This window comes from Myotis lucifugus, unplaced genomic scaffold (genome assembly GCF_000147115.1).
Source record: "Myotis lucifugus unplaced genomic scaffold, Myoluc2.0 scaffold_24, whole genome shotgun sequence".
Taxonomy (NCBI): domain Eukaryota; kingdom Metazoa; phylum Chordata; class Mammalia; order Chiroptera; family Vespertilionidae; genus Myotis; species Myotis lucifugus.
In genome coordinates, this window is record NW_005871072.1 from 11,000,894 (window position 1) to 11,017,049 (window position 16,156).

At 37.4% G+C, this 16,156-nt stretch overlaps 1 protein-coding gene across 1 annotated transcript in view; it reads left to right on the forward strand.

Moving 5' to 3' along the window:
- TBC1D4 (TBC1 domain family member 4) overlaps window positions 1–16,156 on the forward strand; it is a 77,715-nt gene that overhangs the window by 51,345 nt on the left and 10,214 nt on the right. The window contains 4 exon segments of the mRNA XM_023751728.1: window positions 2,239–2,448; window positions 6,124–6,282; window positions 9,601–9,759; window positions 12,404–12,648. Coding sequence (XP_023607496.1) covers window positions 2,239–2,448; window positions 6,124–6,282; window positions 9,601–9,759; window positions 12,404–12,648 — 773 coding nt within the window.

Sequence of the window (16,156 nt, forward strand, 5' to 3'; positions counted from 1 at the left end):
TTCTTCTTTCTTCTTCTTCTTTCTTCTCTCTCCCTCCCTCCTCCCTTATTCCTTCCTTCCTCCCTCCCTTCCTTCCTTCCTTCCTTCCTTCCTTCCTTCCTTCCTTCCTTCAACTTCGAAATTTTTAAAAAATTGAATTTATTGGGAGTAACATTACTTAATAAAACCGTATAGGTTTCAAGCACACAACTCAGTAACACATCATCTGCATACTGCATTGGCGCTCGCCACCCAAGTCCAATCTCTTCCTGCCACCCTTTATCCCCCCTTTATTGTCTTCCCCCTCTCACCTCCCCCTTTTCCTTGGCAATCACCATATTGTTGTCTGTGTCTCTGTGCTTTTTAATTTTTGTTTTTTCCCTTTAATCCCTTTATCTTTTCACCCAGCTCCTTCCCAACCCCTCTCCCCTCTGACAGCTGTCAGTCTGTTCTATTCAATTATAGTTGACATTCAGCAGTCATAGCCTTTTTTATTATTGGAAAAGCAATGTACTCTTTTTTAACAGTCACACATAAAACAAAGTGACATAAAATGTTGGACAATGAAGAAATGGATACAGATACACTAGGCGAATATCAAGCAAAAGAGACTATGGCCGCTGTCTTCGAATGTTAGGCCTGTTGTTAGAAATTAAAACAAAAACATACAAGGGCAAAAAAACTAATAATAAACAGAAATATATAAAAATAATGAGAACACACATAAGTATACAGACTTGAAAGCTAGAAAATCACAGAATTTTTGGCAGAAATAAAAAAATATCACTAGCTCTTTTAATATATTCCTCCATGAAAATTAAATATAGAAAAATTGAATACAGATAATAATTGAGAAATACAATTAAACAAAGTAGATCTGAAATTTATATGGAATCTTGCCATCAGAGAGAAAATTCATTCATTTATAGCACATATGGAACAGTCATAAAAATTAATTATGTTCTTGGCTCCAAAGATTTTTTAATGAATTCCACACCATCATGACCATTTATACTCTGTTCTCTGATTACAGTGCAAATAAGAATAAAAAGAAAAAAGGAAAAAAAAATGAAAGAAAGAAAGGACTCAAGAATTAGAGGACAACTAAAATATTTTGTCAGTTTGGAAACTGAAAACTCTACTAGAAGCTGCTAGAAGGAAGAAAATATGATAAAAATTGAGTCATATTTAGAGAGCATTTCTAAAATTAAGAAAGCCAAAACTTAAATGTACTAAATATTTAACTCAAGAAGCTAAAACAAGAGTGAAAGAGTACAAAAATTTTTTTTAAGTTATTTATTAAGAAAATAAATAAGGGTACGAGTGGAGGTCAATTTATAAATTAAAAAAACAAACAAGGAAACAGTTGACAGTACTAAAGATAAAATCAACTCTGCCTCTGCTAGTAAGAAGAAGCTTCAGGGCAAAGCTAGGTATTTGTTTAAACTCATTACTGAGACAAGTATGTTTCAGAAAGAGGAACTAGCAAAGCTCTGGAGTCATTGGAGGGAATTTTGTAGGTCAGAGAATCATGAGAAATTGAACTTTAGGAGCACAGAATGGAAGACTGAGATGAGGATGGGAAGGTTACATGCGGCCGGAGTCTGAAGGGATCTATATGCTACCCCCTGTAGTTTGGTCATAGTTCTTTGGGATATAAGCAATCACTGACATGTTTTGAGACATGGTCATGCCTGTGAATACAGAAAAAAATGGCAACGGTACAAAAGATGGACTGGAACAGAGGAGAAAATGAGCTCAGGAATTGGGCAAGAGACTGTTGCAGGAGGAGTGAGCAGGATGCTGAGCCAAGACGTGCCCAGAGTTGCTCAGCCGCTTTTCTCCTGAAGGATTGAGATGGTGGATGTAGCCTTCAGGAGAGCCCTCGTACCGACTCACGCACTCCTTTTGCTTTGCACAATCAGAGGGTGTACATAGGTGAATTGCAGAAGTGTTAAAACTCAGGGGAAAGGCCAGTTCATTTTGGAGCACCTATCTTTTAGGTCATTTTGTGTGGAAAGGAGAAGTGGTGAAATGAGATATGCTTTCATTTCACTATGAGAGGGAACTCTGGAAGGGGAATTCAGTCCCGTGAGTTTACTTAAACCGTTCCTTCCAGACACTAACAGTGACTAGGAAAGTGGCTCTGTGCAAAGCGTTAAAGGTGGACTCTAGGAGGAGAGCACGTTGATGCTGGAGAAAACTTCTGTCGTCTGGGTTACTGCTGGGGAATGCCTCTCACTGTGTTCTTCTCTGCAGATGGACTGGACAGGAATGAGCTGCTGCCGCTGTCCCCTCTTGCTCCCACCATGGAGGAGGAACCGGTGGTTATGTTCATGTCTGGGGGCGATGACCCAGAAAAAGCTGAAGAAAGAAAAAAATCAGAAGAATTGAGGAGTTTGTGGAGAAAAGCTATACACCAACAAATTTTGTTGCTTCGAATGGAAAAAGAAAACCAGAAACTGGAAGGTTAGCCATTCAAATGGGCCTAAATGATATGCTACTATAATTTAAGATTGTTGTATTGGACTGTATACGCACTTTTACTAGACTACTGATTATAATTGCTTATTTCTATTTTGTGAGGTGGTTATAACACGGGAAAGACCACCTTGAAATATTGGCATTTTGGCTTAGCAGAATTAAAACATCAGGCACTCTTAGAGATATTTGGGTAATAGAGAGTGTAGATAATACTATAATACAGTCATATATATTTGATCATCAATGTATTTGATATGACTGTAATATCATTGTGTATTACTTTAAAAAAACTTTTAAGCATGAGAAAGCAAATTCTTGTCGAATATGATTTTCAACTTTCAGGATAACTTTATAATAGGTGAAATAAGACTATTTCAAATAAATTGTATCCAATTAAAGTGTCTAATTACATATTATCAAATCAAAGTTCATATTTTTGTTATAAATTTTCTATTTAAAAATTATATGCAAATCATTAAATTTACAATTGGATAATTTATAAAAGCTATTGTGCTGTTTATGAACTTTATTGCTAAGTTTATAAATACCAAATGCTTTAGAATGTGTTTTCCAGACTTTGAAATATTGATGTTATTTACCTCAGTACTGATAGAACCACACACCAGGAGATGTGGAGACAGTACCAAAATGTATTAATGCCATTATCTTTGGCAAATCACTTAACAGAAAAGAGTCTTATCTTTTACATTTGTAAAAGGAAAGATTTAGCTTAAGTGGACCCTTTGATTTTTTGGAGTCTTAGAAACTGTACAATGGAAGATTGTCTCTGAGTTGCTTTTATTGTGTTGTCTTCCGAAAAGCTTTTTAAATACAAGTATTCACCTTTCTGTGCTCATCATCTACCTGTTATTCAGTTCAGTTTTTAATTTCAACAATATTTAGTTTGCAAGCTTATAATTTATTTTCTTTATTGTTATTTTTCTTAGCAGAATGAAGAGTACTAAGATTTTACATATCCCTAGGAAGTAAATGTTCTTTAAAAAAATGCAATTAGTTGCTGTTGACATAGCTTTTAAAAGTTTGGTGTGATAAATAGTATGCCCACTTGAAGAGCCATACATTTTTTTAAAGGAATTGAATTTATAGGATGGGGCAAAAATAGGTTTACAGTTGTTGGTTTGGAAAATAATACAATAAATAATAATACAAGAATAAACTCTGTGTTTCTCATACCTACAACTGTAAACCTATTTTTGCCCCCTCCTGTGTGTTTTCAAGCAATTGGTTACATCTTGAATTAACTCATAAACAGAAAAAGAAGTTGAAAAAGGATGGCTATCATCCTCTAAAACAGTGGTTCTCAACCTTCTGGCCCTTTAAATACAGTTCCTCATGTTGTGACCCAAGCATAAAATTATTTTCGTTGCTACTTCATAACTGTAATGTTGCTACTGTTATGAATCGTCATGTAAATATCTGATATGCAGGATGGTCTTAGGCGACCCCTGTGAAAGGATCGTTCGACCGCCAAAGGGGTCGCGACCCACAGGTTGAGAACCGCTGCTCTAAAACATTTAAAGCATGAACTTACATATTTCATTAACATTTGGGAGTATGTGCAAGTAGAATCTTAGATTAAATTCCTAAGGAAGTTTTAGAATCATAGACTGCATTGGAAATGGCCTTAGAGATTATTAAGCTCCATTCTTCATTCTGCAACTGTTAGTCATTGGCTTGGGCTGGATAAGGAATTAACCTAAGGTCACACGGTGATGTGCTGGCAGACAGGTACTAAACCGTGTGTTTACTTCTCATGGTTCTCGGGTTTTTCCCAGTATGCCACAGTATTTCTCAACTATGTGTGTGAATATAGGGAAGTGGAATGTTTCAATGCAACGGACTCTGTGTATACTGTAGAAACTGACAGAATATGAATGGAGTTGACATTTAGAATATACTATAGAAAACTTTATTAGTTTTATATTTATTTCTTTACTTATGTAACAAAGACAAAATAATTTAGCTTATTAAAATTCTAGCCAATGGATAATCATTTTTTGGTGGCACTTTATTCTTGCCTCATTAAACAATTGAGGGCAGAGATGAACTGCTCTTACTCAGCAGTTTATCCTCAGGGTCTGCAGCTGGCACATAGTAGGTAGTTATTATTATTTTAAATGGAAAAAAAATGGTCTGCAGGAGGTTGGAGAAAAGGAAAATCTGAAGATATGTTATGCTTTGTTCATTGTGAAAAAATCATTAGTAAAGTTAAAGGTGAGATTTTATTTATTATTAGCTTTAATGAACTCCTTTTTCTTGGTTATCATAGAGAAATATAAAGCAAATATTGAGAATCAAAGCTAAATTATGTTAGAAAGCCATCTAGTGGTATCCAGGAGGACTATTTTTGTGTGCGATTAATTTTTTTTACTATGTCTGGAGTTTCATGTAGAGCATTTTACAATGCTGTTCGAATAGCAGTCGATTGTAAGATATTTAAATTTTTTTGAAAGGTTTCAAACACACTAAGTAAAGAGTAATACTGGTTTTGCTGTTATTTTTTGTGCTGTCGAGGACTTTGGATGCATGACAAAGATTTGTGTTGCAGAAGGTAAGGTAGTTGAGCCCCGTGGGCTTGAATAAGTACAGATTACTCTGAAAGACTCCTGTTCAACATGATATGAATGAAAGAGAAAAAATATATTCTGTCATGGTTTTTCTGCTTCATTTTGAAATCAAATAAAGACCAAGTTAAGATAGTGCTTGCTTTTGTAGGCATTTCTTTTAATAAGCTCTGGGCTTATATTTTAGACCAGCAAGTGAAAGAGAATTTTGTACTATTTAAAAAATGGAAGTAGTGATAACTTCAGTAACATGAATTCTCCTCTTTAAGATTATTACGAATGAACACAGGAACACATAACTCAGGACAGTGTTCCTAATGGAAATAGTTATAAAAATATACCAGGTTATGATGGTCAAATATTTATGGAATCAAAGTTAGCATGAGGCATTGTTTCTCATAGATGTCAAATATAAAATATTAACACTTGCATGGTGTTTGAAATGTTGTAAGTTGTCACTTTGGAGGCTATCACATTTATAAAAAAACTAGAGGACTGTTGCACGAAGAGATTTGTGCAATAGGCCTTCCCTTGTCCTGGCTGCTGGCACAGGTTTTCCTCCGGCACCCAGGACCCAGGCCTTCGCTCTGGCCGGAGCCGCCTTCAGTCTTCTGTCTTTGCTGCTCTGGCTTGCCTTCAGTCTTCCCTCTGCCGCTTGGAGCCTACATATGCAAATTAACCGCCATCTTTGTTGGCAGTTAATTTGCATATCGTGCTGATTAGCCAATGGGAGGCGTAGCGAAGGTATGGTCAATTACCATGTTTGTCTAAATAGGATTGAAATTTTTAGCAGAGAAAACATGGTTTATTTTTATATTTAGCAGAGTGACAGACTGTAAGATACAGAGTAAAACCTCCTCAGGAAGTTATTCCTGACATTTTCTTACATGAAATGACTCAAAGTTTGAGAACCTTTCATGTATTCTCACTTTTTAAAAATTTTTCTTTTTTCAGAAAATATTAGTGGTTGATTCCTAAAAGTCATTTGGTATAGTTTTACAAATACAATACAATGTTAAAAATACTATATTTTAAAAACATATCAGTCTTACATAAATTCTCTTGTTTTCCTCAGCAAGCAGAGATGAACTCCATTCCAGAAAAATTAAATTGGACTATGAAGAAGTTGGTGTATGTCAGAAGGAGATCTTAATAACCTGGGATAAGAAGTTATTGAACTGCAGAGGAAAAACAAAATGTGATATGGAAGACATTCATACTTCTCTTAAAGAAGGTATTTCAGAGCACCTCAATCTTCTTTTTTTTTGTTTTTTTTGTTAATCCCCACCTGAGGATACATTTCCATTGATTTTTAGAGAGAGTGGAAGAGAGGGGGAGAGACAGAGAGAAATATAAGTGTCAGAGAGACACATTGATGGTTGCCTCCTGTACAGGCCTGGACTGGGGCCAGAAATTGAGCCCGCAACTGAGGTATGTGCCCTTGACCAAAATCAAACCTGTGACCCTTCACCGGAGGTCGAAGTGCTATCCCCTGAACCAAACTGGTTAGGGCTCAATTTAGAGAAAGCTTCAGAGATTTTTTTTTTAAATTTGTGCACCTTGGACATACTTTTGTCTGTATGCTTTACCTATAAAAAAAGGAAAGTGATTACTTCTGCCAGCAGTCAGTGACTCAGTTGGTAAGAAATGGTGCTAATGGAGAGAGTGTCCCTGAAGCAGCACCTTTTCTGCAGACTTTCCTACCTCCTTCAGTCAGCTGTTCTCAGCTCAGTGTCATTGTTTACCAAGGAAGGAGCAGATTCCTTGGATTCGCTGGTACAGATCTTCGATCATATCCATAAAATAATTCAGGCTTACAGACTTGACTCATTTCCATCATTTGGTTAGAAGAGTTTATTTACATACATGTGTACATGTATATGTATATTCACTTACATGTATGTGTTTACATATACATAATTATATTCTTGTTAATCAATTAATAAGTTTTCCTTCTATCTATTTATTTATTTTGGAAAATTTACTTTTATTTAGCCATTATATTGCACTGCTGCTCTGTCATATAAAATGACTGATAATGAATCTTGTTTTAAAAGGTTATGGTAATGTGTGAAAATGTTGCATAACTAAATTTAAATTAATTTTGTAAGATCCTACATTTACAGGCCTAGTATATTGGTGGTTTGCCTTGAAGATATGGAAATCCTAAAGATTTTCATTGAATGCATTATTTGAGAGACAAAATGGTTACTAGAGAAAAAAGTGGTTACTAGAATGTGTGAGAGATGTATGATTTTAAAATATGTTTTAGGGGGTGCCCATCTTCCCATTTCATACAGGATACAGTTTAACTTTCTGAACATTGTGCCCAGTGCCCCCCATAACCTCTCCTTCTTCATCTTTCTTATCTCATTTTCTGCCTCTCGCTACCTTGTATCACATGTTTCAGAGAGACTGTGGGTCCCAGTCTATTTCTGTGTGGAATGCTGCAGCCTCCCTACACTCCTCTTCCTTACCATGCTACCTGCTCCCCTTCCCAGCTCCGTTCTTTCCATCCCATCTTCTTCTCACTCCTCCTTCCTCCTCCCATTCCTCTGCCCGTCTCAGGACTTTCACACACCCTCCTTCCAGAGAGATGGCTGCTCACACTCCCAGTCTGGAGAGTCCTGGTATCCTTCAGCACTCAGTTCAAATTCCACTTCCTCAGAAATAATGTGCCCGCCACTCTCCTCCACCAAAAAGAATTAGTTTCACTTTATTATTCTTTCTTATGATTCTTTCCCTGTTATTGTGGTGATCATAAGTTGCAATTTTATATTTACGTGTACATTTGTTTAATGTTTTTCTCACCCCACCACTGCACTGCACATCTAGCATCTAAGAGAGCATCTTGCACAAGTTACTTACTGAATGGATGAATGGATGAATGAATGAATGGATGAGACTAATTTTCCTGAGAATGCATTTATTCATTTCTTAGTGATGAGGTACCCTCAGAGCCATGATCTCTACTCTGCTACATATTAGATGCTCAATAAATAGTTGTTTAACTGAAGTGAATTACATTTTTGTAAAACAGTCCACTCCGATGATCAATAATTCATTTAATAAGCTGATGAAAATTACCCCCTAAGAATGACATTTTACACACTCATTCATTCATTCAACAGATGCTTACATAGCAAGGTATATTCTTGGGCTTGGACATACGGAGATGAAAGTGTGCTCACTGTTCTCCAGGAACTTGCCATTGCAGCAGGGAAAACAGATGAACATACAGCAGAGAGCGACCTGTCATCTAATATGGCTGTGTTAGTAGAGTATGAGCCAAGTAGTAAGTGGAAAGGAGTGATTACTCCCAGAAATGTCCGGGAGGCCTTCAGTAGAAGAAGGGCATTCAGGCTCACCCATAAAAGACAAGCAGAAATACACTAGGCATTCAAGCGGGGGAGCTTGGATTTCCATGAGACAACAGTAAGGAACTGGAGGTGTGACAATAGCCATAAGTTTCTTATGCTTCGGGCAAGGTGGGGAATGGGAGGCAATCGGACTGAAAAGGTGGTTTGGAGATACATTGTGGAGGACCTTGTAAGCCAGTCAGTGAGCCTGAGCTATAGCTTTTGCAAAATAATACTTCTAGCTGATGCAAACTGTGGCATTGCAGCCCCAAAAGATTATTGCCGTTAAGCCTTCCTTTACCCAGCTGGAGCTCAGGAACGTATTTCAGAGCTAGTCTGTCTGAACTGAAAAAACGTAGTGAAATAAAATTAGTTGCTTTGTAAAGAACTGAATTCTGTCCCTCCCAGTGCTTACTTCATATCCTTTGGCATAAAAAGCAAAATTTTAGCATACTTTGAATTGCTTGTGATGCCCTTTGGTTTTCAAACACAATGGAGTTAATGCTTCATTTCATAGGCTATGTTTTCTTCTCAAAGACTGAAGGTTGTTCATTAGCACGCCAGTTATACCTTCATATTGTACTTCTCATTTTTATTACTTCATTATTCTAGGAATGCTATTTAATTCTCTTTTACAAAGTTTCTATTTATGACCAATATTGAGAAGTTATATGAGGATTTGCATTTGTTACTAGCTTCAAACCAAATAAAAGGTGATAATAGGCAGTAGGCATACCAGGATTTCAGAATTTGTCTTCCGAAACCAGATTTCTGGAGTTCTAATTCTAAGCTGCCACTTGCTAGCCCTGTGAATTCGGGCAAGTTACTTAGCCTCTTTCTGCCTCAGCTTCACCATTTGTACAGTGGGGGCAATAGTGATCACCTCTCTCATTGGGGTGTTTTCTGAGCCCCTTTACCATGCTTAGCAGTGAGGCACCCCTCAGTAAATTTTGTATTAGGTGCTCACTCAGTGTTGGCCCATGTTGCTAATATTGCCATTGTTATTTGAGGGTGGGATTTTTTTCGCAAGACATCAGCAGCTGCGGGATTAAACTTGTTAGTCGTGCTCCATGTTCACGCTGTGGCAAGCTGGACATTACAGCTGCCTGTTTCAAGCATTATATGGTTCACCAGCTACGATTCAGCAACTTCTGTCCAGAATTCAAGACCTTGATTTTTATCTCGGACTGTAGGTGTTCCCAAAAGCCGACGAGGAGAAATCTGGCAGTTCCTAGCTGTACAGTATCGTCTACGGCACCGATTGCCCAATAAGCAGCAACCTCCAGACACATCCTATAAGGAACTTCTGAAGCAGCTCACCACCCAGCAGCATGCTATTCTCGTGGATTTAGGTATGTCTGTCTTGTTGATTATTATTTACAAAAGTAAACAGTGGGTCCGTTTGTTGAGTTTTTTGTTTGTCTGTGTTTTGGTCGAGAAAGAGGAGCTGTTGGCCTATGTAGAGAAATTGACTCTGTCATTTGTGGAGGGCAGTTGGTTTTATACCTAGTTGATGATGTCCTAATTGCTCGAGTAGAAAGTGAAGATTTTTGTCACCAAACTTGCCCTCCGAAAAGGGAGTTATCTTATATGTGAATCAGTATGAAGGTCATATTGTCAGATACTCTCAGTTCCTGTTTTTGAATAACTGACTTTTGTTTGGGGCGGACAGTTATCTCAATCAGCTTTGATTTTGAAATAGGCTAGAGTAGGTTAAAAGGGCTGCCAATTTTTTTTAAAACAAAGTTCCATTAAGTATATCTGGACAGGTTGCTGAAAACAAGCCTTTGACTTTATAAAGCAATAAGATGAGTGGTTATGTTGTGGAAATCATGAATCCTTCCCTATAGGGTGAAAGAAAAATTAGCTGTCATAATGTTAGATGAATGGGTAACTACAACCTGGGGGAGGATTTCCAGTGCCAGCCTCATAAAGCTGTCTTTCTCAGTGCTAAATTTCAAATAACTTAAGAAAGTAACAATAGTATTATTTAAAAAATTATATTGTGCCTAGTTTTTCTCTAAATTAACATATTATAATATATATTTTATTATTTTATAATATCAAACATTTTGGATTAAATACTGTACATTGGCATTTGACTATTTCATCTGTATCCCTAAAAATTGGTAATTTTAAAGTGGACAGATATGTTACTTGAGCCCATTTGTGAAAACAAGTGGTTACGTTTTATTTGGAGTCACCTTATATTAGGGCATATAAAAATCACGGGCCAAAACCTAGTTTTGACCTCTGTTCCTTTTAGATGATAGCTTTTTTTGGGAAAGGGGCCCAAATCAGTTAATATTTTTGAGCCCAATAGAATTAAAAGGGAGAATTTTACAAAGAAACTGGAAACTTCAGTTCTTGTTCTGATTTTACCACTGAACTGTGGTTTTAGGCAAATTCCTTTGCTTCTGAGTCTCAATCTTCTCTCTTAAATGAGGACTTGGCACTAGGCAATCCTTGTGTACCCTGCAGATCTGTGGTTCTGGGACTGGAAATTGATCCTGAGACTAGAAATTGGGATGATACACTTAGGGTGAGTCTAGATGTCCTAATTGAAGGAGATGATGAGATCAGATTGCAGGGACTTATTTATATAACTTATTTATCGTTTTCTTTAACAAAAATTTTAACTGAGAAAGTAAAATGATAATTTTAAAAATGCTTATTTGACTCTACTTGTAGCCATCTGTGTTTCGTCAGCGTGTTCTTGTTATTTCTCACATCTTCCCCTTACTTGTTCTGCAGAATTAATCTTATCAGTTCCCGAGGGTGTCACTCTTAAGCACATGTGGTGGAAACATTTAAAAATCTGAAATTCTTATAAGATTTAACTTACAGAAGTAGTCATTTCACAAGGAAGCTACCATCCCCTTCATTTTTGTGGCACAAAGAAAGTCCCGCACCAGTCTGTGTGCACAGCGTTGGTGGTGAAGATGGGTTTGTTTCTCTGTTTAGTACCAACTTTTCAGTGATCCAGGACTGATTGTGTTTGCTGGCTGCAGTATCTCCGTGGTAATTTTATATCCAAAGGAGAATTTTAGAGAGGAATTAAAAAAAATATATTTTTTTCATTGACTTGAAAGAGAGAGAGAGATCGATGTGAGAGAGAAGCATCAATTGGTTGCATCAATTGCACGCACCCCAACCTGGGATGGAACCCGAAACCTTGTCAGTTGCAAAGAATCATAGGTCTTTTGGGTATGTGCCCTGACCTGGAATCAAACCTGTGACCCTTCAGTGCATGGGACAGCGCTCCACTACCCGAAGGGAATGTTTTTGAAATCACCTTGACCCCTTACTTTCCTTGTCCTTTTTCGATATATTGAAGAGAGAGAGAGAGAGAGAGAGAGAGAGAGAGAGAGAGAGAGAGAGAGAAGAGGTCTACATGGCTTGTGGAGGTGGTTTAAGAAACAGAGAGCAAAGGATGTTTGAAAAATAAGTATTTCCCGAATGACAGATTGAATGTAAAACAAAACAGCTCCCAAAAGTCCCTTCAGTGTCATATTACAAGAGAAGCAGGAATAAATCTGTTTAGGACTACTAAGATTTCCTTTTAAATAATGACATCTCTTATGGTTTCAGTTAGCTGGTGGTCTTTATGTGACCTTAGAATTTGCCTTGATTTATCGTCAGAATAAATTTTATATTTTATTCTCTTGAGATCTCTTCTAGATATATCCTTGGTTTTTTTTATCTTTTTTCCCCCCCCGGCCCGCCGGGCCCCCCCCCCCCCCCGATAGAAATTCTGGTTAGCATAAAATGTTTACATTTACTTCCCTGTCTGTATGTGGAGATAGGGTGATGATCTAGAGAACTTGGGGGGGGGGGTAGGGAGAGAGAGAGAGACTCAGTTCCATGGGCAGTCCAAGCAACTCCAACTGGTTTGAGCAAGAATGTTTATTTCTGGAAATCATTGAATTGCAGTTTTGCTCTGGTCTCCAAAGCACGAGGACATCTCAAAAATATTTCCTTTCTTTTCCTCTGCAGGAAGGACATTTCCTACTCACCCTTACTTTTCAGCACAGCTTGGGGCAGGGCAACTGTCACTCTTCAACCTCTTGAAAGCCTACTCCTTGCTGGACAAAGAAGTGGGTTACTGTCAGGGGATCAGCTTTGTGGCTGGAGTCCTGCTTTTGCACATGAGTGAAGAGCAAGCCTTTGAAATGCTGAAGTTCCTCATGTATGACCTGGGCTTCCGCAAACAGTACAGACCCGACATGATGTCGCTGCAGGTGAGGCTGCAGACATTCTCGGGGAATGCGTAAAGTTGTGACCAGAAAATCTTAGGAGCAACCCTCTTCTAAATTACAGTAGATTTAAAGAAATTTGGACCCACTGTCCCCTAAGTCTACACATTACATGGAAGAAGAATTAAGTCATCTTAATTCACTTTTCCTCAACTTGTCAGTTGCAAAGAATCATAGGTCTTTTGTTTAAAATCTGAAAATATAATGTCTTTATTCCTTTACTTGGCGGCGTGCAGAAATGGCAGATGTCTATGTCATAGTTCTTCTTGAGCTGACCATGTCTCCCCGCTTTTACCATAAGGTCAGATAGGTTCCTACATGGGGAAAAGTTCAAAGTATATGGTACTGTGTCAGCCTGCTTTTCTGAGCCTGCTCTGAAGGAGCACTGTTAAGATTTTTTGGTTCAGTAGGATATTCACTGCTACTTTTATCTTCAACTTAGTTCAAACTCCCTGTTTACACATTTCTCCTCTCTAGTTTAAACTTCATTTTCCTTAGTGTATAGGTTTCTAACAAGAAGTTTAAATTTCATCTGTAGATAGGCTATCCCAAACAACCACTACCTTGCAGTTTAAAGCTTTTAGTAGCAAAAATATAAAGGAAGACTTTAAAGAGAGGAATGTCAGGGTTCTCTTGCCTTGAAGTGAGGTCAGCATGATACCCAGTTAGTCATAATATTATGCTTTGGATAAGAAGTAAAAGATTAAAAACTGCTTTTACAATGTACTCTATTTCCCGGTTCCCAGGGCTCAGTTTTCACATTTAATATCTTAGTTACCAATCCACAGGCAAAAAAAGACTTGATATTTTCACTTGATGAATATGATAGTGTATGGGATTCTCCTGAGAGGATGGTGGAGAAGCAGTGCTCCATTTCTCTTTATGAAGATGACGTTTTTGGTAGGGGATGGGGCTTTCCTCTCAATGTTCGGTTTTCAGGTGTAAGGTCAGATGAAGGGCGTTCACCGTAAAACAGATATGGTGATTTGGTTCCTAATTGTTGACCATTCGTAGGCCTATAAACATTCCCTAAGTGAAATAATAATGACCATAGAAGGTTTTATTTTTCATTTTATTGCTGAATAGTTTACTAGTCTCATATCGGATAGGAAGTATTGCTGCCCTTATAGGAATTAAATAGTTCTGATTTCCAGAAATACCAGTTTGGTAGTTTTCCTTAGAATTGCAACGAGTAGAGAGTACTTATGAATAGCTGATTTTGGTCAATAAATAAAAAGATAGATATAGCTATCATTTAAAAAATGCAGTGACTTTTTTATTTAAAAACTAGTAGCCCTGCGCAGAAATCCGTGCACCAGTAGCTCGCTGCCACCCTCCTGTAGCTTCCGCTGCCCCCTCCCCCCGCCCCCCCTCATAGCTTGCTGCCCTGCCCCCTCCTGTAGCTTTCCACTGCCCACTTGTAGCTCGCTGCCCCACCTTCCTGCTGATCCGTGAGCCATTTGCATATTATATCTTTAGTATATAGGATATCTCATCAATTTGACATTATAAAAATTCATATAAATTGGATTTATGTATTAATTTAATATGACTTGCAGTTGCCAAAAAATCTGTTAAATCTGTACTAATGAAAATGAAGATGTTTTAACATTTTTGTGGTAGCATTTTTACAGGCCACAAGATAGGGAACCTTATTCTAGAAGAGTAGATCTTTTTGCTCTGTAAACACTTTTCCACTTTCTAGAGCAAGAAGTGTTTTTTATCTAATCAATATGAATTTCAAAAGTGGAAGCAGCAGTGGGCTTGGGATCACTTGGTATGGTTCTGATACCTGCATGGTGTGAGCGTGGGTATTGTAGGCTCTGTCTGTAAAAGGAGGAGGGAGTTGAGGACCCTTCTAACTATGACTCATTTTTTTGTGTCTGCAGTTTATTGTTTTGAGTGTAAAAGCATCATATGTAAAATCTTTGGTCTCTACTTTTTTCCATCTTCTCATGCCCCACACTTCTCACCTGTCCCTGTATCTCCCCTCTTCCATCTGAAGATTTGCCACGTTATCTATAAGGTAGAATGGAAGAATTATTTATCTTAGAAAATGGCATTTTATTATTAAAGTTTCCTTTGAAAGAAGAATGAATTTTGCTTTTATTTGCCTTTTTCAAAATAAATTTAATGGAAATATATATTCATGGAATGTTCTCCACCCCTAGTTTAGAATGTAGGAAAAAAGTAGGGTTCTTTTTTTAAAAAATTAAACCTTGAAGTATTGCTTCTGAATTATGATCATAACTATACAAGAACAGAATGCTTTTGATGCTGTGTTCTTTTTATTCTGCTAATTAGATTTCTCTGATATTTGTGCTACCAAAGCACTTTGATATAACTTCTCTTGACATAACTCAGTATGTCTAGTTTATAAATTGTAAATGGCCTAAGGGAAATATAGGATTTTTTCAATATGACTTAGTAAGATAAAAATCTCATTTTTAAATCTTATGTTTGCCTGTAGCTAAGCTTCTTACTTTATAGCTATGACTTCCTGTGCTTTTTTCTTTCCTTTTACAGTTTGTGTCAAACCTTAGTTTCCACAGATATGTGTTATAAAGATCAAACAAATAATTTGCTTTATTTATATGTATAATATCATGTCATCTGCAAATAAGGACAGTTTTACTTCCTCTTTTCCAATTTGGATGCCTTTTATTTCTTCTTCTTGCCTAATTGCAATGGCTAATACTTCCAGTACTATGTTGAACAGGAGTGGTGAGAGTGGGCATCCCTGTCTTGTTCCTGTTCTTAGGGGAAATGGTGTTAGTTTTTGTCCATTGAGTATGATGTTGGCTGTGGGCCTGTCATATATGGCTTTTATTATGTTGAGGTATGATCCTTCTATTCCCACCTTTCTGAGAGTTTTTATCAAGAATGGGTGTTGGATTTTGTCGAATGCTTTTTCTGCATCAATTGATATGACCATGTGGTTTTTTTCTTTCAATTTGTTTATGTGATGTATCACATTTATTGATTTACGGATGTTGTACCATCCTTGCATCTCTGGGATAAATCCTACTTGGTCATGGTGTATGATCCTTCTGATGTACTGCTGGATCCGATTTGCTAAGATTTTGTTGAGGATTTTGGCATCTATGTTCATGAGGGATATTGGCCTGTAATTCTCTTTCATTGTGATGTCTTTACCTGGTTTTGGTATTAGGGTGATGCTGGCTTCATAGAATGAGCTTGGAAGCGTTCCTTCCTCTTGAATTTTTTGTAGTAGTCTGAGGAGGGTAGGTTTTAGTTCTTCCTTGAATGTTTGGTAAAACTCCCCTGTGAAGCCGTCTGGCCCTGGGCTTTTGTTTGCTGGAAGCTTTCTGATGACTGCTTCAATTTCTTCCATAGTTATTGGCCTATTGAGGTTTTTAGATTCTTCCTGTTTGAGTTTTGGAATGTTGTATTTTTCTAGGAATTTGTCCATTTCCTCCAGGTTGTCTAGTTTGTTGAGTAGAGTGCCCGTAGTATTGTTTAACAATCATTT